This window comes from Scyliorhinus torazame, chromosome 5 (genome assembly GCF_047496885.1).
Source record: "Scyliorhinus torazame isolate Kashiwa2021f chromosome 5, sScyTor2.1, whole genome shotgun sequence".
Classification (NCBI taxonomy): Eukaryota; Metazoa; Chordata; class Chondrichthyes; order Carcharhiniformes; family Scyliorhinidae; genus Scyliorhinus; species Scyliorhinus torazame.
Window position 1 is genome coordinate 218052370 of NC_092711.1, and position 24103 is coordinate 218076472.

A 24103-nucleotide genomic window follows, 5' to 3' on the forward strand; every position below is an offset into this window, starting at 1 on the left:
TCAGAGCAGTGTCATCACCTGATGGACCCTGATTGAGCTTGGCCACGCCAATCCCCTTGATGAAACAGCTGAGGTATGAGGGTGTCCAGAGGAGTGATCTGGGTGGGCTGCCAGATGACCAGAGGCTCTCTGAGCATGTAAAGGACACAGGCAGCACTCAGCAGTGTGAGCAGCCAGGAGCCTGTAAGTAGCACCAGAGGGGTGCATTTCAAACACATATGGCAGCAATAATGGTCTGAATGAGGCCACCCTGATCCCAAGGGGGACACTCCGGGCGGGATTCTCTGATCCTGAGGCTAAGTGTTGATGCCGTCATAAACGCCGTTGCGTTTCCCGACGGCGTCAACATGGCCTAAGGATCAGCAATTCAGGCCCCTACAGAGGGCCAGCATGGCACTGGAGCGTCCCATGCCGCTCCAGCTGCCGATCCCGGTGTCAGATGAGCGCCGCGGGGTCCGCGCATGCGCAATGGGACCGGCGCAATTTCCACGCATGCGCAGTGTCTCCCTTCTCCGCGCCGGCCCCGACGCAACATGGCGTAGGGCTACAGGGGCCGGCGCGGAACAAAGGAGGCCCCCAGCCCGAGAGGCTGGGCCCCGATCGCTGGGCCCCGATCGCGGGCCAGGACAGAGCGGAGCCCCCCCCCAGCGTCGGACACCGCCCCCCCCCCCCCCCCCAGTAATCCCTACAATGTTTTCGACTATTTCAGCCTCCGCAGCCATGGCACCCAGGCCCCGCTTGTAAATGCTTGCACTAATTTAGTGCAAGTTTAGCACAATGGGCTAAACAGCTGGCTTGTAATGCAAAACAAAGCCAGCAGCGCGGGTTCAATTCCCTTACCAGCCTCCCCGAACAGGCGCCGGAATGTGGCGACTAGGGGCTTTTCACAGTAACTTAATTGAAGCCTACTTGTGACAATGAGTGATTATTATTATTATTTGTGCTCACAGGACTTTTGCCTAAGAGGGGTGGAGCATCGTGGACGGGTGGACCAGAAGTGTCCAAGCCGTTAATGATATCAAAATCCATGCAAATGAGTTTTGTATGGATCCGCCGGTGCGTGGCGTAATTCTCGATAACGCGGCCAGCGAGAAGCCAGAGCATGGCGTTGGAATCAGGACAAATCTGCGCCTTATCGTGATTCTCGCTTCCGTCATCGTGAAGCGGAGTATCCTGTCCATAAAGTTTGAAGCACAATGTATATATCTAACACTTGGTTTTAAGTTACTATCCAATGTGCTGATTTAATCCAGTAGGAAATGGGTCACATTGAAAAATCCAATTTTGAGCAATACATTGAAATGAAGTTCTATATGAGGTAATTATTTCCTCATTAATCGTCACATTGAGCAGCTTAGTCTGGTTCCGGTTCTGGGAGCCAAGAGGCAGGTTTGTGAAGAATATTACCTCATGAATGTCATTGTCCAATTTCAGACAATTGTCCCATTTAAATTGGAGCTACAAGACGGATTTCAAAAGTCACCTTGGTCACAATTCTGCTGATAAGTTCAAAATGCCAGCCTATCAGTTTGCTGGCTTGATATCTGTAAGTTCGGGGTACAGATATCAGATGAATTAGTCGCACATGCAACACTAAGAAGACACTGTAGAACAATATCCTTAGCTTTTGTGGGCTCCAGATTCTTCTCATGAGAAATCTGCAGGCTAATTTGATCAATGTTGGTCATCAGGAAGTGGGAACCCAGTATTTTTGTTGGAGATGCGCACTGCGCCATGTTGTCCTCAAGGTACTGTTTATAGAGTTCTGTAATCTTTTTCTCCATGTACCCATTGAGCACAGAATTGGACAATGGTTCTTTAAGCAGGGCAATGCTTTTGTCACTGTTAAAGAACGCATCTGTTCCAGAACGTTGCCTGCCTTCATACCAAGAGCCAGGTATATACGGCCCCACAGATTGGTTCTTGAGCTGAAGGGTGGGCCAATCACAGCTTTCGTAATCATGATCCATAAAGCAGTATGAATTCGTAGGACTGTTGGGTGTGACATTGTCTCCTCCAATCTGTAGATCTGTGTAACTCTGACAAGTGGTAGACCACGATCGGTACAAATCCATATCGCTTCCGCTGCACCTGGCAGACTTTGGGATGTCTAAAATATCAGAAGTCTTTCTTTCAAACATGGGTGCCCTGGTATTCACGTCTGCTGCTGCATTTTCACTTTGAAACTGGAGTGATTCTCCCTTCATGTGAATGGTGCCTTCCAATGTAGCCAATCTGCTTTGACTATTTTCTTCTGCGCTATGCGGTTCATGTTCAAGGCTCTCTGTGAGCTCCAATGAGCTGAAGAGCTCTTCCCAGGAGCCAATGCTAGTCTTACGTCCCCTGTTAGAGTTTACACAGTTCTCCTGGTGGGCCGACTCCTTTTGGTGATGGCTATAACCGATCCCAGTGAGGAACCCTTCAGCTAACATGGCGGGCGCTGTTGAGACACAAAGCCAAATGGAAGCCAATGATAAATGAGTTATCAAAAAAATCTATTGCATATAATAACTTCCGATCTTTTGGGGTGACATTGAGGGTAATGAAACTTGGTGAGAGCATTCAGGAGATAGGGAATACAAAAACTACGAACGATAAAGCATGACTGGTGCATTGAATTTACTTGGAGCTTCTGCCAACGAAGCCTCAATGGGAAACCCACTTAGGTGCATAAACCCGAATTTTTGTTGAATGTCAACGAACATTGCAGCAAAGACATGAGTAGGAGGAGCTCCTCCCTCCCTGAACTTTACCCTCAAGATTCGTGTCCTGAATTGTATATATTTTTTTAAAATGTTTTTATTAAGGATTTTTTATGTTATACAAAACAAAGGCAATCGTAAGCATACATTGAAAACAGCAAAAAAGAGAAAGAAAAAAGAGAAAAGTTATACATACATCATTTGTCTTTTGTTAGCTACATTGGATGTGGCTTCTTATTTTGCGATCACCAGTGGGTACTTACGTCCAGCAGGGTCCCCAACCTTCTTCCCCTCCCTTTTCTTCCTGAACCCCCTCTCCTTCTAATCACCTGCGTGACCCCTTTCCTATTCAGCTCTTATAGTTCGCTCCTGTATGATTGGCGTGACGCCGCATATTTTGTTATTTGCTGAGCCTGGTTGGGCTCCATGTTTATTTGTTCCCTCCACCCCTCCCCCTACCCCCCTTTCATTGGCATTCATTGTTGTGTTGTGGCTTTCAGCTCCCGCTGGTTTACTGGCTGCTGGCTGCAAACAGGTCTTGGAACAACTGGGTGAATGGCTCCCATGTTTTGTGAAAGCCTTCTTCCGACCCCCGGGCGGCGAACTGGATTTTCTCCATCTGGAAGAATTCCAACAGGTCGGACAGCCAGTCTGCAGCTTTGGGTGGTGCTGCTGATCGCAAGCCGAGCAGGATTTTCCGGCGGGCGGTTGGAGAGGAAAAGGCAAAGGCGTCAGCCCTCCTCCCCTTGAAGAGATCTGGCTTTTCTGAGACCCCGAAGACTCACTCTCGGGCTTGGCTCCACCCTCATCCCCACCACCTTGGACATTGCCTCAAAGAAGGCTGTCCAGAACCCGACAAGTCTGGGGCAAGATCAGAACATGTGGGCGTGGGTGGCCGGCCTCCTTGGCACCGTTCACATTTATCCTCCACCTCCGGGAAGAACCTGCTCAGTCAGGTTCTAGTTAAGTGAGATCTGTGTACCACTTTCAGCTGCATTAGGCTTAGCCTTGCGCAAGTGGGTGGAGTTGACCCAATGCAGTGCTTCGCTCCAGAGTCCCCACCCTATTTCTTTTTTAAAATTACGTTATCAGAGTTACAAAGCCAGAGCTCAGATGCAAATCCCGAAGCTAGCTCCTTTCCTGCTCCAAAAACCAATTCAAATTGAATCCAATTGATGGTCCCCACAAGAAAGACATACCAGATCCAGGCATTACAACCTCACGCTCATCTTAGCCAAAAGGCCGAGGAGCGATTCCCCACCCTATTTCAAACCCTAAGTCCTCCTATTTTTCCCTTGTCTCATCTAGTAGTATGTGTGCTCTTCCCAGTAGTCGCCCACACAGGTCGCTGCAGTTCCCCTTCCCTAAGATGTCCGCTTCCAGTAGGTCCTCAAGCAATGATTGTTGTGATGGAAGTGGGTATGTCCTTGTTTCCCTACGTAAGAAGTTTTTGACCTGCATTTATCTTAGCTTGTTTCCCTCTGTCAGCTGGAACTTCTCTGTTAGTTCCTCGAGTGTTGTCAGTCTGTTGTCAGCATTCAAGTCCCTAACTGTCAGCGTCTCCCCATCCTGTCTCCACCTTTTGAAGGTGGCATCCAGTGTCGCAGGCGTGAACCTGTGGTTATCGCAGATGGGGACCTTAATGGACATTTTGGTTAATCTGAAGTGTTGTTGCAGTTGGTTCCACATATCTGAATTATACATAACGGAGTTTTTGAAATATTGGGCAAGATCGATCTCCACATTGGTGTCCCTCCGATTGAACATCATACACTAAAACTTGCTGTTTAGGCCCAAATATAAGAATGGCCATTGAGTTGCATAGTTATCAACTTATGGCAGCAATTGCTCCTTCAGTATTAATGTTTAAAGGTAGCAGGAGATGGTGACATAGTGGCATTGTCTTTGGACAATCTAGAGACCCAGGGGACCTGGGTTCGAATCCCATCGTGGCAAATGGTGAAATTTGAATCCAATAAAAATCTGGAATTAATAGGCTAGTGATGACCACAAAGCTATTGTCGAGTGTCATTCAAAACCTGTCTGCTTCATTAATGTCCTTCATGGGAAGAAAATCTGCTGTCCTTACCCGGTGTGACCTACATGTGACTCCAGACCCACAGCAATGTGATTAGTTCTGAAATGGCTCAGCAAGCTGTTATGTTCCTTGTATTGTTCTCCAAGATAGCCAAAGTTGTAGTGTTTACAAAGAACATAAAGCTACATGTTTAAACCAAAGCTAGTTTATTTTACACTACTTGAAATGGTTCACACACTTTACTGAGTAACAGCTAACAAAAAATAGTATTGAATCTATGTTGCAGTAATTAGTTATCTCTCTCTAATACAACCTACACTCTAACTCAACCTCACACTATCCTTCTTCATCAACTTCTCCAACAGCAGGGCAGCAAGATGGCACAGTGGTTCGCACTGCTGCCTCATGGCGCCGAGGTCCAAGGTTCAATCCCGGCCCTGGGTCACTGTCCGTGTGGAGTTTGCACATTCTCCCCGTGTTTGCGTGGGTTTTAAGTCCCACCCAAGATCTCCTCCAGTTAATGGGAAAATTGAAGTGACACGTACTGGCATACAAGTGATTGAACCAGCCTTGAAAATGGATGAAATTGCAATTCAGTTTTATCTGCTCCCTGACCATTAACTGCAACACTTAGAATTCAACAACTGTGGAATGTGGAAACTTCAATTGTTGGAAAAGCAATTGGGAACTAAGCGAGCAGAATATCAGATAGTATGATGAGTGAACGGGTCAGCATGAGCAAATTACCACACCCTGTAATATTGGGTTTGACTGCACATGTTTCTAAATTTGTTCAAGGGATGTGGGTGTCACTGGCTGGAGTAGCATTCATTACCCATCCCTAATTGTCCTTGAACTGTGTGGTTTGCTAGGCCAGACTGGATCTCTGGATAATTGTCCAGTGACAATGGCACCGCCTCCCCTAATGACTCATGCCACCTACAGGGAGAAAGCAGGGACTAGCATTTGTATGGTTGTCAATTCCTCTAAATGTTGGCAAACATGGCAGTCATTTGCACAAAGCAAGATCTCAGAATAATAACAATAATAATCTTTAGTGTCACAAGTAGGCTTACATTAACACTGCAATGAAGTTACAGTGAAAGCCCCCTAGTCGCCACATTCCAGAGCCTGTTCGGGTACACTGAGGGAGAATTCAGAATGTCCAATTTACCTAACAGTACGTTTTTCAGGACTTGTGGCAGGAAACTGGAGCACCCGGAGGAAACCCACACAGACATGGGGAGAATTTGCAGACTCCGCACAGACAGTGACCCAAGCCAGGAATCGAACCTGGGACCCTGGTGCCGTGAAGCAACCGTGCTAACCACTGTGCTATAGTACTGCCCTAACAGCAGGTGTGGGATTTTCCAATGTGCTTTGAGACCCAGACGTCAAGATCAAATGAGAGTCAAAAACTCGCACTGTGGGGAGGAACAATCAACTGGCAATGATCTTCCTTGAATCGGTCAATTAATTGCGAGACAGCCGGCAGGCTCTCAAGGGGTCAATAGGAGCTCCTCTGCCAGATCCCCGGCTCAGAAGAAACATAAGGTCAGTGAAAGAGAAGGTGCCTCAATGTGGAGATCCTTTAATATAACCTTTTAGATTTGTAAATATAAAAATATTCCAGATCGGCCTTTAAATGGGTTTAATTAGTCAGCTGCCGTTTCTGGGCAGGTAGCCCTGACACACCTGAAAATACTGAGGCATGGTGGCAAAGAACTGACATACTGGCCAGCAAGGCCAAATTCTGGGCCTTCTCATCTCCATGCTTGCCCTCATCCAGGCTTAAAGATCTAGCCTCAGGTGGACAGCTCTGTAGTTTAGCATCACATCTGAAGGATTACCAATGCAACACTTAAGTCCTCAGTGAGGTGTCACCCTTGGAGTGGGGTTTTAACCCATGAGCTTCTGACCTGAACCCCAGAGTGCTCAGAAATGAGCCAAACTGACAGCTGAAGTTTAGAGAGGCATCAAAGGATTGCCTTGCCTTCAACAAAGAATAGGGTAAAAGAGGGGACTAATTTTCAAAGTTGCTGTAAAGTTTTCTGCGTTTTTCCAGTAAGTAAGATTTAACAATATCCCGTTTTAGAGTATGAATGGTTCTATTTCCCTTTTAGGATTTGATGCCTTCCAAAATCTTACGGCATGGAGATTTTTGAAACATCCCCGTTCCACTGATGCAACTTTGCTGCCAGTGTTAAAACGAGCTTACCATACTCTGAGCAATGGTTAGGGTGGGAAAATTGGGCCAGCTCTGAGGGAATCCCCATCCCAACTTGATATCATACTTCCTTTTCTTAAGAAATAGACAAAAAACGTTCTCACTTCAAAGATTGTAACGATGGCGGGCAGCATGGTGGGTCACTGTCCGTGTGGAGTTTGCGTATTCTCTCTGATTCTGCGTGTACCTCAACCCCACAAACCCAAAGATGTGTAGGGTAGGTATATTGGCCACGCTAAATTGCCCCTTAATTGGAAAGAAATGAATTGGGTATTCTAAATTTAACTTTTTTTTTAAAGATTGTAATAATAATCTTTATTATTATTGTCACAAGTAGGCTTACATTAACACTGCAATGAAGTTACTGTGAAAACCCCCTAGTCGCCACATTCCGGCGCCTGTTCGGGTACACTGAGGGAGAATTCAGAATGTCCAATTCACCGGACAGCACGTCTTTCGGGACTTGTGGGAGGAAACCGGAGTGCCCGGAGGAAATCCACGCAGATACGGGGAGAACGTGCAGACTCCACACAGACAGTGACCCAGTGGGTAATCGAACCTGGGACTCTTTCGCTGTGAAGCAACTGTGCTAACCACTGTGCTACCCTACCGTCCCAGGAAGGAAATCTGCTGTTCATGCTAGGTCTGACCTACACGTGATTCCAGATCCACAGCAATGTAGTTGACTCTTGAAATGGCTTAGCAAGCCCAGTTAGTGAAGTCCACATCCTACAAATGGATAAAAAATAATCCACTCTGCTTGAGCAAAATGTTTCAAATTATTAACAGAAGAATTCAGCAAATGAAAAGGGCCTCTTTTCCCATGCACTGCATCAGATATCATTACATGATAGAGCAATGAAGGAGGCCATTTAGTCCATTAAATTTGTGACAGCTCTTCAGTTCGTCATCCTCCTCGGCTCCTTCCCAGTAACGCTGCAATGATATTATGCACAATTACAAATTACGTTTCTTTCAAATATAATATGAGGCATGAGTGATTTGAGACCTGACGTGTGCAAGTGTAGCATTGGAGGGGCAGGTGACCTAGGACCGATGGTCCCCATCGGTTTCCACCACTGGGGATTTTCTTTCCGCTTGTCGGAGTCCGCTATAGATGAACTAGTGGCAATTAACCCTTCGTAGATAGTTAACACCTCCGTTACCTTGCTATCAAACCACTCTCAGAATGGTGGAAGGTGAATGTCTGGACTTTGAATTTTTTTTGCCAATTTAGTGTCATTTGTGCAATTGCATCATTGGCCTGTCTCACCTCAGTACTCAGCACCAGGTTTCTGTCAAATTAACCACTGCTCCAGAGCGGGAGATGCATCATAAGAACATAGATCTCATAAGATCTCATTGAATGGTGGAGCAGGCTCGAGGGGCCAGATGGCCTACTCCTGCTCCTAGTTCTTATGTTCTTATAAGAACATAAGAACTAGGAGCAGGAGTAGGCCATCTGGCCCCTCGAGCCTGCTCCACCATTCAATGAGATCATGGTTGATCTTTTATGGACTCAGCTCCACTTTCCGGCCCGAACACCATAATCCTTAATGCCTTTCTTCTTCAAAAAAACTATCTATCTTTATCTTAAAAACATTTAATGAAGGAGCCTCTACTGCTTCACTGGGCAAGGAATTCCATAGATTCACAACCCTTTGGGTGAAGAAGTTCCTCCTAAACTCAGTCCTAAACCTACTTCCCCTTATTTTGAGGCTATGCCCCCTAGTTCTGCTTTCACCCGCCAGTGGAAACAACCTGCCCGCATCTATCCTATCTATTCCCTTCATAATCTTATATGTTTCTATCAAATCCCCCCTCATCCTTCTAAATTCCAACAAGTACAGTCCCAGTCTACTCAACCTCTCCTCGTAATCCAACCCCTTCAGCTCTGGGATTAACCTAGTGAATCTCCTCTGCACACCCTCCAGTGCCAGTACGTCCTTTCTCAAGTAAGGAGACCAAGACTGAACACAATACTCCAGGTGTGGCCTCACTAACACCTTATACAATTGCAACAGAACCTCCCTAGTCTTAAACTCCATCCCTCTAGCAATGAAGGACAAAATTCCATTTGCCTTCTTAATCACCTGTTGCACCTGTAAACCAACTTTTTGCGACTCATGCACTAGCACACCCAGGTCTCTCTGCACAGCAGCATGTTTTAATATTTTATCATTTAAATAATAATCCCTTTTGCTGTTATTCCCACCAAAATGGATAACCTCACATTTGTCAACATTGTATTCCATCTGCCAGACCCTAGCCCATTCACTTAGCCTATCCAAATCCCTCTGCAGACTTCCAGTATCCTCTGCACTTTTTGCTTTACCACTTATCTTAGTGTCGTCTGCAAACTTGGACACATTGCCCTTGCCCAACGCCAAATCATCTATGTAAATTGTGAACAGTTGTGGGTCCAACACTGATCCCTGAGGGACACCACTAGCTACTGATTGCCAACAAGAGAAACACCCATTAATCTCCACTCTTTGCTTTCGATGAATTAACTAATCCTCTATCCATGCTACTACTTTCCCCTTAATGCCATGCATCTTTATCTTATGAAGCAACCTTTTGTGTGGCACCTTGTCAAAGGCTTTCTGGAAATCCAGATATACCACATCCATTGGCTCCCCGTTATCTACCGCACTGTTAATGTCCTCAAAAGATTCCACTAAATTAGTTAGGCACGACCTGCCCTTTATGAACCCATGCTGCGTCTGCCCAATGGGACAATTTCCATCCAGATGCCTCGCTATTTCTTCCTTGATGATAGATTCCAGCATCTTCCCTACTACCGAAGTTAAGCTCACTGGCCTATAATTACCCGCTTTCTGCCTACCTCCTTTTTTAAACAGTGGTGTCACGTTTGCTAATTTCCAATCCGCCGGGACCACCCCAGAGTCTAGTGAATTTTGGTAAATTATCACTAGTGCATTTGCAATTTCTCTAGCCATCTCTTTTAGCACTCTGGGATGCATTCCATCAGGTCCAGGAGACTTATCTACCTTTAGCCCCATTAGCTTGCCCATCACTGCCTCCTTGGTGATAATAATCCTCTCAAGGTCTTCGCCTGTCATAGCCTCATTTCCATCAGTCACTGGCATGTTATTTGTGTCTTCCACTGTGAAGACCGACCCAAAAAACCTGTTCAGTTCCTCAGCCATTTCCTCATCTCCCATTATTAAATCTCCCTTCTCATCCTCTAAAGGACCAATATTTACCTTAGCCACTCTTTTTTGTTTTATGTATTTGTAGAAACTTTTACTATCTGTTTTTATATTCTGAGCAAGTTTACTCTCATAATCTATCTTACTCTTCTTTATAGCTTTTTTAGTAGCTTTCTGTTGCCCCCTAAAGATTTCCCAGTCCTCTAGTCTCCCACTGATCTTTGCTACTTTGTATGTTTTTTCCTTCAATTTGATACTCTCCCTTATTTCCTTAGATATCCACGGTCGATTTTCCCTCTTTTTACCGTCCTTCCTTTTTGTTAGTAGAAACTGTCATGATATTCAAACACACACATCATGATGGACACACCAACAGGCAAATCAGAGCACACAACACCACAACCAATCACAGACAAGAACACCAACCACATAAAAAGCACGAGCACGACACCTGGTGGTCAGTAGGTCTGGGGACAAAGAAACAAGAAAGAGCTGTTAAAACATCACAAGCAGGAAACCCCCACGTGCAGAGTGCAAAGACAAAACTGTACATAGTAAGTTTAAATAAAATAGCGTTGTACCATATACAACCGTGTTGGCTCATCTGTGTGTCAGAACACCCAACACCACATGGTACAGGAGTGGATCGATACCTGCCTACTAACCTGCCATTCTGGACATGGACCACACCGACGGACCGCAGCCGTTGCAGGTCGCGGGGAACCTAGGTACCAATTGGAAGCTCTTCAGGCAGCGATTTGACCTGTACATCCGTGCCACCGAAAAACAGAGTGCCTCGGATGAAACGAAGATGGCAATGCTCCTCTTCTACGCAGGTCAGCACGCCACCGACGTCTTCAACTCACTGGTGTTCGAAGAGGGCGAAAACCAGTCCAAATATGACACGGTCATCCTCAAGCTGGACCAGCACTTTCAAGTTGAAGTAAATGAAAGTTTTGAAAGATACCTCTTTCAGCAACGCCTGCAAGGTAAGGAGGAGCTTTTTCAACCCTTCTTGACGCACCTCCGGATTCTAGCGCAGTCCTGCGGTTACGGCACCATCACAGAGTCCATGATCAGGGACCAGATTGTTTTTGGCGTTGCCTCTAGTGGCCTACGCCAGCAGCTTCTTAAAATAAAAAGCCTCACCTTAGCGTCTGCTGTGGAAGCCTGTGTCCTCCACGAAAATGCTACCTGCCGTTTTGCCCAATTTCAGGCGTCCGAGTTGGCACGGAGGGGGTCCCCAGCCGTCGAATCGGCAAGCCAGGCCGCCCACGACGTCGAACGCATCCAGGCCGTTGATTACTTCCCGACCCACGGCCCGGACGACAGCGGCCGCTTCCCGCGCTTTTCGCGGTCTCCCGCGCAGGTGCGCGCCAAAAATAACGGCCACAACGAGAGACGCACTGCGCAGGCGCGCCCACCGCAAGATCGCACTGCGCATGCGCAGTGGCGCAACGAACGCCGTGACGTCATGACGTGCAGCAATTGTGGAGCTCTACATTTAAAAGGGCAATGTCCTGCAAAAAACCGACAGTGCCTCAGATGTGGCAAGATGGGCCACTACGCAGCCCACTGTCGTTCGGCTCAACCCATGGATCCGGCGCATCCTCGACAATCTCGCAGACAAGTCAGGACCGTCCAGCCCACGCATCAAGACTTCCAGTTAAGTGATGCAGATGACCAGGATGCCTTCCGCGTTTCCGTCATCGATGTCAACAAGGTCAATGCCATCAATCCAGCCGATGAGTGGTGTGCCACCCTGACGGTCAACCGATCGCGTGTCACCTTCCGTCTGGACACCGGCGCAGCCGCCAACCTGATTGCATATTCTGCAGTCCAGGCCATGAAGGTCAAACCACCCATCACGCCATCCCGGCTCAAGATGGTTGACTATAACGGGAACGTCATCCCGTCCATAGGATCTTGCCAGCTACAGGTGACCCACAAGATGTACACGGCCACACTCCCCTTCGAGGTTGTCGGCTCATCAAAGGACTCGTTACTGGGCGCACAGGCGTGTAAGGTCCTTCACCTGGTACAGCGCATTATGTCTCTCTCTCCAGATGAGATATCCGACTTCCCGGATGCTGAGTTCCACGCAAATCTCCATTCCCTCCTTGCTCACAACCAGGAGGTTTTTGAAGGCATGGGGACATTGCCATACACGTACAAGATTCGACTCAGACCGGACGCCATCCCTGTCGTTCACGCACCTCGCAGGGTTCCTGCGCCACTCAAAGACCGCCTCAAGGCACAACTGCAGATTCTTCAGGACCAAGGGGTCCTATCCAGGGTCACGGAGCCCACGCCATGGGTCAGCTCCATGGTCTGTGTAAAGAAGCCCTCTGGCGAGCTCCGTATATGTATAGATCCTAAAGATCTGAATAACAACATCATGCGGGAACACTATCCCATCCCGAAACGAGAGGACCTCACCAGCGAGATGGCGCGAGCCAAAATATTCACCAAATTGGATGCGTCCAAAGGATTCTGGCAGATCCAACTGGGCCCGGCCAGCCGAAGACGATGCACATTCAACACCCCTTTTGGCAGATTCTGCTACAACCGGATGCCATTCGGCATCATTTCAGCATCTGAAGTTTTCCACCGCATTATGGAGCAGATGATGGAAGGCATCGAAGGGGTACGTGTATATGTGGACGATATCATCATTTGGTCCACCACTCCGCAGGAACACATGTATCGTCTACGACGTGTCTTCACCCGCATACGACAAAATGGCCTGCGTCTCAACCGTGCGAAGTGTGCCTTCGGCCAGACGGAGCTGAAATTCCTCGGGGACCACATCTCAAGGTCAGGGGTCCGTCCCGATGCAGACAAGGTTAGCGCCATCACAGCCATGCCACGACCGGCTGACAAGAAGGCTGTCTTAAGATTCCTGGGCATGGTCAACTTCCTTGGGAAGTTCATTCCCAACCTGGCTTCTCATACAACAAATATGCGCCATCTCGTAAAAAAATCGACAGAATTCAACTGGCACCAATCGCATCAGCGGGAATGGGAGGAGCTCAAGCACAAGCTGGTCACGGCACCAGTGCTGGCCTTCTTTGACACGACTCGCCCTACAAAGATCTCAACAGACGCCAGCCAATCTGGTATTGGAGCGGTACTCCTGCAAAAAGACAGCACGTCGTCATGGGCCCCGGTTGCATATGCCTCACGAGCCATGACCCCTACCGAACAGCGCTACGCGCAAATCGAAAAAGAATGCCTGGGCTTGTTAACTGGACTGGACAAGTTCCACGACTATGTGTATGGCCTGCCACGATTTACGGTCGAAACTGACCACCGCCCCCTGGTCAACATCATTAACAAAGACCTGAACGACATGACTCCTCGCCTCCAGCGCATCTTACTTAAACTCAGGAGGTACGATTTCGAACTGATCTACACTCCGGGGAAGGAGCTCATCGTGGCGGACACTCTTTCCCGAGCAGTGAGCACACCACCAGATGCGGAGGGGTTCGTGCGTCAAATTGAGGCACACGTAACTCTCACAGCAGCAAATCTGCCAGCTGATGATCCTAGTCTGGCCCACATACGCGCAGAGACGGCGACTGACCCCCTTCTGCAGCGAGTGATGCGCCACATGACGGAAGGGTGGCTCAAAGGGCAGTGCCCCCAGTTTTATAATGTGCGAGATGATCTTACCAACATAGACGGGGTCCTTATGAAATCACACAGGATCGTTATTCCGCACAGCGTGCGCCAGATGATTCTTCATCAACTACACGAAGGCCACTTGGGCGTCGAAAAATGCAGACGAAGGGCCCGGGAGGCGGTATATTGGCCGGGTATTAATGAAGACATAGCCAACATGGTGCTCAACTGCACAACCTGTCAGAGGTTTCAGCCGGCGCAACCTCCGGAAACACTTCTACAACACGAGATGGTGACGTCCCCCTGGGCAAAGGTGGGTGTTGACCTATTTCACGCGCTCGGCAGAGATTACATCGTTATTATAGACTACTTCTCAAACTACCCGGAAGTCATGCCTCTCCATGATCTGACGTCGTCCGCAGTCATTGGGGCCTGCAAGGAAACATTTGCTCGCTATGGCATTCCAAGGACTGTCATGTCAGACAATGGACCCTGTTTCGCCAGCCGCGAATGGTCGTCCTTTGCCGCAGCATATGGTTTCACTCATGTGACATCCAGCCCTCTGCATCCACAATCGAACGGGAAGGCTGAAAAGGGTGTCCACATCGCCAAGCGGCTCCTGTGCAAGGCGGCTGCTGCCGGATCGGACTTTAACCTTGCCTTGCTGGCCTATCGATCGGCCCCGCTATCCACGGGTCTCTCGCCAGCGCAGCTACTAATGGGTCGCTCCCTCAGGACGACGGTACCTTCCATCCTGGCACCAACAACAGACCATGAGGCGGTTCTTCGGAACATGCAACTGCAGCGTGATCGCCAGAAAAGTCGGTACGACACACGAGCGACGGACCTGCCCCCCCTGTCCTCCGGAGACAAAGTACGCGTCCATCAACCGTATGGTGGCTGGTCAGCACCGGCCGAAGTCCTCCGACAAGTGGCTCCCCGCTCGTTCCTGGTTCGCATGCCGGATGGTTCAGTGCGTCGCCGCAATCGGCGCGCCCTTCGCCGACTTCCACGCTCACAGCCACACAGTACGCACATGCCAGATCCTCAACAGGCTTCCGAGGATGACTTTGTGGAGCTGCCGCACATCACGCCCTTTCCATAGCCACCCATGGCCATGCCTGCACAGCAGCCGGTGGTTCTTGATCCACCCTTGAGGCGATCAACCCGAACTCGTCGCAAGCCCATTAGACTGGACTTATAATACCGTTCATATGTTTAACAAGTTGCACAATTTTACATGATAACCTGTTGTTGTTTATCGTTCCAGATGTCGTCTGACTGGACAACTGTTCAAGTTTTTTTTTTTCTTCTTCTCTCGCTCGCATTTATGTTATGTTATGGTACAACTTGGTTCATGTGACGCACCCGACATCGCCCCATGTACATAGTTCCGTCATATGCACATGCTGCACACGACACACACACACTCTTAGATGCACTCACGACACGATCATATTTATTACCACGTAGGCACATATCTTTGTAAAAAGGGGGGATGTCATGATATTCAAACACACACATCATGATGGACACACCAACAGGCAAATCAGAGCACACAACACCACAACCAATCACAGACAAGAACACCAACCACATAAAAAGCACGAGCACGACACCTGGTGGTCAGTAGGTCTGGGGACAAAGAAACAAGAAAGAGCTGTTAAAACATCACAAGCAGGAAACCCCCACGTGCAGAGTGCAAAGACAAAACTGTACATAGTAAGTTTAAATAAAATAGCGTTGTACCATATACAACCGTGTTGGCTCATCTGTGTGTCAGAACACCCAACACCACAGAAACCTTTGCTGAGCACTGTGAAAAATCACTTGGAAGGTTCTCCACTGTTCCTCAACTGTTTCACTATAAAGTCTTTGCTCCCAGTCTATCTTAGCTAGTTCTTCTCTCATCCCATTGTAATCTCCTTTGTTTAAGCACAAAACACTAGTGCTTGATTTTACCTTCTCACCCTCCATCTGTATTTTAAATTCCACCATATTGTGATCGCTCCTTCCGAGAGGATCCCTAACTATGAGATCCTGAATCAATCCTGTCTCATTACACAGGACCAGATCTAGGCCCGCTTGTTCCCTCTTAGGTTCCATTACATACTGTTCTAGGAAACTATCGCGGATACATTCTACAAACTCCTCCTCAAGGCTGCCTTGACCGACCTGGTTAAACCAATCAACATGTAGATTAAAATCCCCCATGATAACTACTGTACCATTTCTACATGCATCTGTTATTTCTTTGTTTACTGCCTGCCCCACCATCATGTTACTATTTGATGGCCTATAGACTACTCCTATCAGTGACTTTTTTGCCTTACTATTCCTGATTTCCACCAAAATGGATTCAACCTTATCCTCCATAGCACCGATGTCATCCCTTACTGTTGCCCGGATGTCATCCTTAAATAACAGAGCTACACCACCTCCCTTACCATCCACTCTGTCCTTCCGAAAAGTTTGATACCCTCGGATATTTAACTCCCAGTCGTGACCATCGTTTAACCTTGTTTCAGTAATGGCCACTAAATCATAGTCATTCACAATGATTTGCGCCATCAACTCATTTACCTTATTCCGAATACTATGAGCATTCAGGTAAAGTACACTTATGTTGGCTTTTTTACCTCTGTTCTGAATCTTAACACCTCGATCAGTAACCTCTCCTAAGTTATATTTCCTCTTAACCTTTCTCCTAATTTTCCTTGTCGTTGAACCCATATCTTCATGTAACAACCTGCCGCGTCGCTTACCATTAATGTTTTCACTTCCCGTTTTATTTCTTTTAGTATTCCTGGTCCTATTCACTGAGCTCCCCTCAGTCACTGTACCTTGTATAGTCGCCCTTTTTGATTTTTGACTATGGCTTCTCTGCCTTACACTTTCCCCCTTACTGCCTTTTATTTCTGTCCCTGTTTTACTACCTTCCAACTTCCTGCATCGGTTCCCATCCCCCTGTCACATTAGTTTAAACTCTCCCCAACAGCTCTAGCAAACACCCCCCTAGGACATCGGTTCCAGTCCTGCCCATGTGCAGACCGTCCGGTTTGTACTGGTCCCACCTCTCCCAGAACCGGTTCCGATGTTCCAGGAATTTGAATCCCTCCCTCTTGCACCATCTCTCGAGCCACGCATTCATCCTCTCTGTCCTGACCTTCCTACCCTGACTAGCTCGTGGCACTGGTAGCAATCCTGAGATTACAACCTTTGAGGTCCTACTTTTTAGTTTAACTCCTAGCTCCCCAAATTCAGCTTGTAGGACCTCGTCCCGTTTTTTACCTATATCGTTGGTGCCTATGTCCACCACAACAGCTGGCTGTTCACCCTCCCCCCCCAGAATGTCCTGCAGCCGCTCCAAGACATCCTTGACCCTTGCACCAGGGAGGCAACATACCATCCTGGAGTCTCGATTGCGTCCGCAGAACCGCCTGTCTATTCCCCTTACAATTGAGTCCCCTATCACTATAGCCCTGCCATTCTTCTTCCTGCCCAGCTGCGCAGAAGAGCCAGCCACGGTGCCATGAACCTGGCTGCTGCTGCCTTCCCCTGGTGAGCCATCTCCCTCAACAGTATCCAAAGCGGTATATCTGTTTTGCAGGGAGATGACCGCAGAGGACACCTGCACTGCCTTCCTACTCTTGCTCTGTCTTTTGGTCACCCATTTTCTATCTCCCTCAGTACCTTTCGCCTGCGGTGTGACCAACTCGCTAAACGTGCTATCCACGACGTCTTCAGCATCGCGGATGCTCCAAAGTGAGTCCATCCGCAGCTCCAGAGCCGTCAAGCGGTCTAACAGGAGCTGCAACTGGACACATTTCTTGCACGTGAAGGAGCCAGGGACAGTGGACGTGTCCCTGAGTTCCCACATCGCACACGAGGAGCATGACACGGGTCTGAGATCTCCTGCCATGTCTTAAACCTTCGGTTAACTTCAACAACTACAATTTCAACAACAAAAAGCAACAAAGAAAAAATAAATAAATATACCAATGAAAAGAAACAGAAAAACAGAAACAGTACTTACCAGTCACTTACCAGGGATAAAAAGCACTTCCTCCCCACCCAGCTTCGAATTCCCACCTAGATTCAAATTCCCAAACTCACTCTTAGCTGTGTCTCACTCCTGGCTCTGTCTTCTCTGGCTCACTGGGAGAACTCAATTAGATGGGGCAAGAACAAGAACACTTATTGCACCAGACTCTACTGCAAAATGATTGGAGAACATTTTATAGATCTTTAATCCAATATTACTGAGCAATGCAGGCAGTGAATGTTTTCCGGTGAAACAGCATTTTTCCTTTATCTCCAAAAACAAATTGGAAGATTGAGTGAGATAATTTGAGCTCCATGATTTAAAAATAAATTTCACAGGCTGTTTGAATCCACCGCCTATTATACCTGCTGCAGTTCTCCAGCTATTTTCTCATTCTGCAAAGCATCAGGATCGAAGCCAAGCCCAACCCCACTGTCTACTGTCACCACTGACTCATTGGGTGACATCACCGACTCATTTGTAATACTGCATCTGTGGAAATATAATAGCTATTTCCATGGTTGTCAGCTAACATAACTGGGCGAGGAGGAACTGAGTGTCATCAGCCATTGGAACCATTAATGAATGATCAGCAATGTGAATACGTCACAGAATGTCCATCACAAAAAAAGATGGACTGATTCTGTCGGTGGCATTAACCCCCCTCCTCCCCCCACCGTGCCAGCTGTGGGAGGCCTGGCGTTGCCGAGCTTTAAGAGGCAAGTGCCTCCCTTTAATTCCGATAAGCTTTCCGTGGGCTTGGAGTCACGGTTCGTTAGGGGGTGCTACATGAGCTGGAGGCAGCAATGGTGTTACAATGGAGGTCACTTGTTTTGTCAGTTGACTTGTTGGGAGGATGTGCAAGAATTTCAATTCCGTGGCAGGCTCCGAGCTGGAACTATTCACCAATATGGTTCAGAGGCATGACGAGGAAGACAGAGAAATAGAGAGACATGAGAATGAGACTCACAGAACGGAAGGATTCTGTGCTAGAGGTTGGCCACAATGTTCGTGCAAGCCAGAGATTTTATATTGTGGTTTTAATTCAGATTATTTCGGGAGCACGCAGAGAGGGAACTCAAGGTCGGGGCAGTGTGAGGGAATCATAGCGATTTCACAGGTGGCAGCCAATCAGGTTGAGAGGCTGGAGTCGGGTGGGAAGGACTGCATTGTCGGTCGGGGGTGAGGGGGGGCTGGAGCGCAGTGTCACAGGATAGGGGGAATAAACATAGGTACTGGCAAGATAGTGGTCACAGGAGCATCATGGGTCAGAGATATTGTATGTCGGGGAATCACGGGTTGGTTGAAAGATTCACAGCTGAGGGGTCGTTAAGGCTCAGGAGAAAGTGGAGAAAGATCGTAGGTTGGGAGGAGGGCGCAGGTCTGCAGGGAGATAGCAGATTGGGAGAGAGGTGGGTTGAAATGATCTTGGGGGTGGGGGGGGGCGTGAAAACTCAAGAAGATATCATGAAGAGTGAGATTGATCATGGGGATTTTCTCAGGTTAGCTTGAAGAAGCTCTGGGGAAGCATTCCTGCTCTTCCCAGCTCACAAGTAGATATGAAAGCCCACTTACACATTGGCTCCATCTTTCCTCCCCTCCCTCTAGCTGCCAGGTTTCCTGAGAGCCCTGGGAAGCCTGGCTCACAACCGTTAAATCTAAATGGCTGCAAATAATATGACATCAACATATTGAATAATTAACCCACCTTCATGCATGTTAATTGTCCACCACTCACCCCCTTTCAGCCTATCTCCATTAAAGCTGATATGGGCATATGCAAGGTAGGGTTGGAGGCATCTTTCAGATTTTTGAAACTCTAGTCATGACCCCTGTCCTACCCGTTCAGGAGGAAGGTAAGTTAGGATTCCAATTTCCTCCGCCAAGTGCTAATTTAAAGATAATTATGAATTGAAATACAGATTAGTTAAACGTCATTTGAAACTAAGCAGCCCAATGGTTTCCGACTGAAGCACTCACTACACTTAACCAAGTCCTTCTTAATGCAGTTGTAGTGACTTCCCTGAAACCTTCGACAAAAGAAATCCAAAGCGTTAAACAAAATCAGCAAATTACACTTACCAGACTTGCGTGGTTCTGCAATTTGGGCTCTTCCTATCAATGGAAGATTAATGAGAATTTTTATCTCAAAACAGATCTTACTCTTGGCCCCAGTAGATTCACTAAATACCAATTTTTGCCAACAGGAGCCACTAATTCAGATATATGGGTCTAAGGAAAGTGTTTTCCACATGTAAACATGGTCATTGTCCGATAAGTTAACACCCAATAAAAAAAAAAATTGAGGCTTTGTTGCAGCTATATAATTGCTCAGAACGAAACTGTTCACATGACTTGTTATGAATAACTTCCCCTTGTTTTGCAAGCATCCGATATTGCACCACTAACACGTTAACCCTTCAGATCCCAAATCCTTCTTAGTGGATCAAAAATCACCCGCTAGATTTAATAGTCACTGGCTGTGCATAAGAATATTTACAGTTTAACCAGGAGATGATGTTGAGGCCTAACATGGCTAGAAGCCATTGTAGAATTTTCGTAGATCGTCACTATGTCTCTCACTCCATGTTCTGGGAGGAAGCTATAATAATCGCTGAGATGTCTAAAAGTTGAAATGGGATGGGCAGTGTCCCATGTTTTTAGGCCACACAGCCATCTAAATCCGAGGTACACATGCAATCTTCTGACTGGAAGTGTACAGGACGTCATCTTGACAAAGTGGTTTGTGTGTGCGCACCCAATTACACACTAGAAACATACAGAGCAAATAGATAGTGATGTGAAGTAGGGCCCAAAGCTGATTTGACTCCAGTGTTGCATTTTACCAACTGCATGTTGTAGCCAGTGTCATGTCTGAATTTCACAATGTTGAAGACGATGTTATGTGGAATGAAGGCACAGTCTACAGCGCTGTTTAAAAGGGGCATGGACAATGTTATTGGTTAGTTATTTAATGTGGCTCCTCGTGTAATTCTACATGATATTCACACTTATCTACACTTGGCTTAAGTTTCAAAGCGTTTACAGGGAGAGGATTGGCCGATGCTGAAGTAACTTTCTGTTTAGCTAAAAGATTTGTGCTGGAACAAGTTGCTTCCAGCCATGCTTGGCCTTGTAGGGCTTCATCTGGAAATTTAGCGTGACTGGAATAATGAGGAGAGGGCATGCCGAGTAGGACATGTTTCTGGAGGAAGGAGAAGGACTCTCATAGGAGGCCATATCTAACCAGGATCTTTTGGGAGCAAGTTGTTTACCTCAATTTCAATGAGGATCAATGTGTGCATCACCTATGCAGCCCTGGAGTCCTGTATTAAATTTAAATCCACGTTCCCAATAATTTTCATAAATTTCAGGCTTAAAGATCTGGGTCTTCTGATTTAGAATGGATTCAACAATGAGGCTCAGATGAAGAACCACCTTTCCAAGCCCCCAGGCCCACAATACGAGATGGTGGGCTGGATTCTCTGGTCCCCCAGCCGTGAGCTTCTCGGCGACCCGCCATTCGCTAGGGGCATGATTCACTTTTCTCATCGCTTGTCGATGGGATTTTCCTTTGAAGTCAACCCATGCCACCGGGAAACCCTCTAGCAGGTTTGCACTGGTAGCGGAAAAAGAGAATCCCAACAGTCGGAAAATCCTGGCCGGTGAGGAATAGAAACGCAAATAGAAAATCATGACAGTGATTAGATTAGCTGAACTCAGGAGGTTCATGGGATCCAAGGGTTACATAGTGGAGCCCTGAGAATGGGAACATAAAACATAGGAACAGCCCTTTTGAGTCTGCTCTGCCATTCAGTGAGATCAGGAATGATCGGCAAGCTAACTCCATGGGATGGATTAAATGCTGAGGTCATACCTCATTAAGGACCATTTGTATCCTATCAGCGTGTCGGGCACCATATTCTCTGGGTCCTTGTGATTCACACATCCTCTGGGCTGGGAATCACGTGGGTGAGAATTGGTGCAGGTCCTGACAAGCTTGAACCTGACACGGTGGACCTCACGGTGGGCCAAGAGGGTAATTCTTTAAAGGGGTTGTCTCAAAAGTCCATTGGAGGACCACCCTCCCCACTCACGATGTAAGACCTGCCTACCCCACCCCCATCAGATTCCCCCCACAGCCCTCCTCCCAGAAACCTCCTAAATAAAGAGCCCCCAGAGATTCCCTTATCAAAGAGACCCCCACCAAAGACACCTAAATAAAGGGACCTCCCAGTGGTCCCCTAAATGAAGAAACCCCCCACAGACCCATAAATAAAGAGATCCCCCCCACACGCAGAGACTCTAATTAAAGAGACCCCCTGAAGAGAGACCCCTGTCAGGAAGTCTCCCAGAAGAGAAATGCCCTGTCTGTAAACAAAAAGACAAAACCAGTCAGCTGGGTTTAAATCCCCTCAGATCTTTGATCTGCAAGCAATTCATTCATTTCTCTTTGATATTGATTTTATTAGGCTGTGATTGATAGCTTCCACACATACCCAGCTGTCAGCATTGTTCCATTTATCTACCTCACGGTTGAGTGACTTTGAAGTGGTCAGCTGTGAAACTAACCGCAATGTTTATAAACATCAAGCATTGATTGACAGCTCCTGAACCACATCAAACAGAGTTAAATGCTTTCCATTCATCTCCCTTCATGCTTGAGCAACTTTGAAGTAGTCAGCCATGAAACTAACAGAAAGCACGTAACTCTAACGGATCCTTGCTAAAATAGTTAAGAGAAAGTTTTGTTTGAAAGGATAGTTGGAAAATCTGGAGGTGGATCCTTGATTAAAACAGCTGAGTGAAAGCATTGTTTATAAGAAGATTTTAAAACGTGTCTTTTTGAAAGTGGAGTTTGGAAAAACTCATGTGACAATCATCTGGGGGGAATTTGAGGAGAAATCCACAGAAGATCGATTGAGTGGCAGCTGCCATTGGGTTCGAGATTGGGGAGTCAAGGGCAGCATGGTGGCACAGTGCTAGTACTGCAGTCACATGGCGCCAAGGTCCCAGGTTCGATCCTGGCTCTGGGTCACTGTCCGTGTGGAATTTGCACATTCTCCCCGTGTTTGCGTGGGTTTCGCCCCCACAACCCAAAGATGTGCAGGGTAGGTGGATTGAACACGCTAAATTGCCCCTTAATTGGAAAAAATGAATTGGGTACTCTAAATTTTTTTTAAAAAAGAGATTGGGGAGTTGTCTGACCACAGTTAGCCTGTCAGGTTAGAGGGACTGTGTGTTTAATGAAAACATTATAGCAGAAGATATATTGTAACCTGCGTTATCCTTGAAATCTGAGTACATTTGTGCAGTAAGGGGATAGAGCAGGAGACCCAGGTTCGATTTCGACCTCGGGTTACTGTCTGTGTGGAATTTGCACTTTCTCCCCGTGTCTGCGTGGCGTTCCTCCGGATGCTCCAGTTTCCTCCTACAATCCTATGACTGCTCTTCCAGGTTTTCTAAAAAAAAGTTCCAGTCAGGGATCTTCCCATCCAGTAGTAACATCAACTGGGATTGTGGCATTAATGTGAGGCGATATTTCTGTCTGACTCCAGGAAGCAGCTCCATGCCCGGATCAGTGGCAACTGTTGGTATTGTAAAAGGCTTGGGAGAAAGATGGATACCTGCATACCCAGTATGTGGTTGGGAGGGGGCGGGCGGAGGCAGGTTCCACCACTTGGCATCAGGGCCTGAAAACGGACACCCTCCTTTAGCTGGCCAGCAGTCGACACATGCCAGGCTACATATCAGGCACAGGCCTCTCTCTCTCTGCCCATTAAATCAGAGCAGCAGTGAGATGAGGTCCTTCGTTGGGCATTCCGTTGCCCACTTAAGAGTATCAATTGAGCTGGGACAGTCAGCCCACCTGAGGCCTCTCTCCATTGCCTGGAAAATCATGGCGAATTGGGGGCGGGCAGTCCACCCACAAGTTTTCCCACACCGGGTGGCTCATAAAATTCAGCTTCATCAGTCAACTGTTGCCTTTTAATCCCATAATAACTGTTCAGAACAAAAATCTATCAATCTCAGTTTTAACATTCGCAATCAATCTCGTATCAATTGCCGATTGTGGTAAAGGGTTCCAAACTTCTCCCAAAATTTGCATGAAGAAGCATTCCTACATTCATTCCCCTGAAATTTTTGGCTATTTTTATGAGCATTCCCCTTGACCTATTTTACTACACAGAGGATATATCACAAAACAAGAACAAAGAACAAAGAAATGTACAGCACAGGAACAGGCCCTTCGGCCCTCCAAGCCCGTGCTGACCATGCTGCCCGACTAAA

General features: G+C 47.3%; 1 protein-coding gene across 1 annotated transcript; it reads right to left on the reverse strand.

The window, feature by feature from the left end:
* Positions 1–1217: 1217 nt before the first annotated feature.
* On the reverse strand, positions 1218–20085 carry LOC140422742 (TLR adapter interacting with SLC15A4 on the lysosome-like). The gene is made up of 2 exons (XM_072507690.1): positions 19895–20085; positions 1218–2440 (listed from the first exon to the last, which is right to left on the reverse strand). The coding sequence occupies exon 2, from the start codon at positions 2430–2432 to the stop codon at positions 1509–1511; it is 924 nt and encodes a 307-aa protein (XP_072363791.1). The 5' UTR covers positions 2433–2440; positions 19895–20085; the 3' UTR covers positions 1218–1508.
* Positions 20086–24103: the final 4018 nt, after the last annotated feature.

Excerpts from the sequence above, each read along its gene's own strand:
- LOC140422742 (XM_072507690.1), bottom strand. The coding sequence starts at position 2,432 with ATGTTAGCTGAAGGGTTCCTCACTGGGATCGGTTATAGCCATCACCAA.